The 3,574-nt window shown below is 43.6% G+C and overlaps 1 protein-coding gene across 1 annotated transcript in view; it reads left to right on the top strand.

Annotated features, from left to right (window-relative positions):
* Positions 1-3,574, top strand: part of LOC108522257 (glutamate-rich protein 2-like) — a 10,308-nt gene that overhangs the window by 665 nt on the left and 6,069 nt on the right. The window contains exon 2 of the mRNA XM_017862337.1: positions 5-166. Coding sequence (XP_017717826.1) covers positions 5-166 — 162 coding nt within the window. The remainder of the gene's footprint in view (positions 1-4; positions 167-3,574) is intronic.

Here is a 3,574-nt window from a genome sequence, read left to right as displayed (position 1 = left end):
CCAGCCCCCACCCTCGGCTGCTGCCCGAGCTTCCTCCACACGCCGTGCAGTCTCCACGGCGACGCGGCGTCCCAGACTCGGAGCCCAGAGCCCCGCGCGAGCAGCTAGCCGGGCTGGCTCTCGGTGTCTGCCCTTCGGATGGTCGGCTGGAGAGAGCCGCCAGCTGGTAAGACACTCCGAAGCAAAGACCAGTCTCCCTCTCCCTAGCCCCGTGTGCAGCCTGACCCATCCCCCACAGCAGACCACCCCCAGACGCGGCGCCCGAGCCTGCGGACTGCTCTACCGCTCCTGGTTCGGGCTCTGGGCCCCGCGGCTGCCAGGCGCCGCCGGGAAGGGAGGATGCGCGCGGCTGGGGTGCGCCTGGCGCGCGGCTGGGGTGCGCCTGGCTCGCGGCACCCTCCTCCCGCCGTGGTCGGAAGAGGTGAGGAATAGCTGTTCGGGTCTACGCGGGTGTGGAGATAACTGGGCGATTCTGACAGGCTTGTCTACACCACCATGCTTTGACCTGCCGGTTTACACGCACCAACTCCTTCCCGGCAAATAACTAGGATGGCCCAGCTCATCCCAGGGCTTCCCGCCCCCTCCGTCAGTCCTTGCCCTTGCCCGGAATTATTTTACTTATTTTTGGAAAATTAGTGAAGACGTCACTACTAGCTAGATATAACTTGCTAGCCATACAAATTTCGATGGAATTTGGACAAATCATTTATATTCCCGGGCCTTGTTCTCATCTTATGCGATGATGAAATTGACTTGAAACTTCCAAAGTGTTGATATTGTTGTCTTTTGACTACTCAAACTACTCTACACTGAGCCCTTGTAGCATTTAAAGTAACACATGGTATAATGATCAATTTATTGTTTGGCATAGATGTCTTGGCTGAATCTATTTTTACCCCAGGAGAACCCCAGAAAGTCGCTTTTAAAATCTGAAAAGGACACTGGAAATGTCTTTTAATATGTTTCATTTTCTAAAATCAAATGCAATGATCCCCAAATCCAACTTGTTATTTTTTAATTTTATTTGTTTTTGTGAATTAAAATTGTTTTGGTTTTTGTAATCTCTGGAAAACAACAATAACAACAGCATTTCTCTTTAAGTGTTAAGAGTTTTCCAGAGCTGAATTACAGCATCTCTGTAGGTATTTCACTGCACCCACTCCAGAATTCCATAGCTTTCCACTTACGCTCACCGGTTGAGCCACATCCTCACTGTTTTCTCCCCTCTTTGCCCCATCCAGTTTCAGCATTTAGAACTGGCTTCATTTGTGACAGTTCACCTTCAGGACTGGCCTCCCTCGGCTGTAAATATTAACAATAGTATAGGAGGAGTTATAGTAATTGTAGTTCTAGCAGGAGATGAGTGCTACTATTATTATTTATTAGTAGCTAATTATTTTAATCCTTGCAATTTGACTCTATGAATACGTGGTATTTTTATCCACACTGTACAGTTGAGGAACTGAATCACAGAGAGGTTAAGGAATTTGCTCAAGGTCACACAATTTGCTGGGATTTAAACATAGACAACCTGACTCCAGGGTCTGGAATCCTAGCACTATATTACACTGTAAAGGAAATATGTAAAATTTATATTTAGTCACTTTAAAGAATGACTGTAAGTGATGGATGATCCTTGACACCATTCGTATACACATTTGAAGCTATGCCATGAAATATTGTTCCTGCATCATGTAATGTTCTCCCACCAAGCTCCCTGAGGATAGAAGATAGTGCTTAATCAGCTCTGTCTGTCCTTCTTAGCAGAGTTGCAGGGCCTGAGTGTGTAGCTAGCTAGCTATTCATTCTGTCTTTGCCTATTAGACTACAAGGTAGCTTATAAAAACCAGTAGCACAAAACAGTAAAATACTTGCATAAGTGGGATGAAGAAAAAACATGTAATGTCTTCCAATATTACAAGATAAATCTAAAATAAAAATTTTTTGAAATCTGAATTTTAAATGTTGGTAGTTCATTTTATAAAAGCTGTTTTGTTTTTTTGTTTTTTGTTTTGTTTTCCTGAAGTCTGTGGAGTGTGGAGTCCAAATAATACCAATTGGGGAGGTTCAGAATCTTGTGGCCTCTGGTTGCATGACTCCTAAACTACAATTTCTAAATCTTGTGGCTAATCTGTTAATCCTACAAAGGCAGTCTGGTCCCCAGGCAAGAGGAGGGTTTGCTTTGGGAAAGAGTGGTTATCATCTTTGTCTCAGTGTTAACTATAAACTGATTTCTTCCCAAAGTTAGTTTGGCCTATGCCTAGGAATGAACAAGGGCAGCTAGGAGGTTAGAAGCAAGATGGAGTCAGTTAGGTCAGATCTCTGTCACTGTCATAATTTTATCACTGTTACAGTCTTTGCAAAGGCAGTTTCACCTCTGTTCTTCCAGTTCTGCCTCCACTGCCTGCTGACTCTCCTTAGGTATCTCCAGTCCATGAGCCCAAAAGAAAGAATTTGATTGATCCTGGTAATCACTATTCCTCAGTTTGGACAGTATGGGAAATTACACTGTAGTCCCTTAGAGGGAAGCATTTGTTACAGTACTTTGAAGCTTGCTCTGTCACATACATATAAGAAGTTAGTACCCACTTCACCTATAAGATTCTGAACTTCTCAGAGTATCTTCATCTTTGTGTCCCCAGAGCTTAGCACAGTTATATCTGACATGTAGTAGGTGCTCATCAAATGTCTGGTATTGTATGATTTATTGTCTTTTTTTTTTAGAGACAGAGTCCCACTCTCTTGCCCAGGCTGGAGGACAGTGGCACAGTCATAGCTCACTGTAACCTCAAGCTCCTGGGCTCAAGCCATCCTCCCACCTCAGCCTCTTGAGTAGCTGGGACTACAGGCACACACCACCATGCCTGGCTAATTAATGTTTTATACAGGCGTAGTTTTGCTATGTTGCCCAGGCTGTTGTCGACCTCCTATCCTCAAGCTATCCTCTGGCCTCGACCTCCCAAAGTGTTGGGATTAGAGGTGTGAGCCACGACATCTGACCCAAATACCTGTTTTAAATAGACATTGAATAGTGCATGAAAATTTGGAACTATCATAAACTGTGCTGTTCCCATTGCCACAAGGACTGTTAAAAGATATCAGCTTTATATGTGTTCTAAATTAGTCTGCTTTTTTCCTGGAGTTACTGATCTTTCTAAACAAGTGTCAGTACTTATAGGGTTTAGGTAGTTTTTGAAATTAATTAAAAGCCCTCAGAGATAATCTGCTTGTCTCAATCGCAGTAAAGGCCCATTTTTGCTTCCCTGAGCAATTTTAATCATCCCCATAGGACATCTTTCCAAACTTTTCTTTTAAATAAAACGTTGAATTGTTTCAACAGTGTCCTTCCTATATGCCAGGCTTTGCTGAACACTTTACCCAGATTATTCCATTTAATCCTTATAATAACCCACCAAAGGTGGCACCATGGTGATCCCCATTTTTCGGATGGAAGAATGGAAGCTTAAAGAAGTTAAATGACTGGTCCAGGCTCACCTGGGAAGGGACTGGAACTGGGATGTGAATCTAGTCTCTTTCACTCAAGAGCCCCATTTTTTTTTTTTTTTTTTTTTTT

This window comes from Rhinopithecus bieti, unplaced genomic scaffold, assembly GCF_001698545.2.
Source record: "Rhinopithecus bieti isolate Rb0 unplaced genomic scaffold, ASM169854v2 scaffold_63316, whole genome shotgun sequence".
Lineage (NCBI taxonomy): Eukaryota > Metazoa > Chordata > Mammalia > Primates > Cercopithecidae > Rhinopithecus > Rhinopithecus bieti.
The sequence above is the reverse complement of the archived record's forward strand: the minus strand, read 5'-3'. Positions and strand labels throughout refer to the sequence as shown.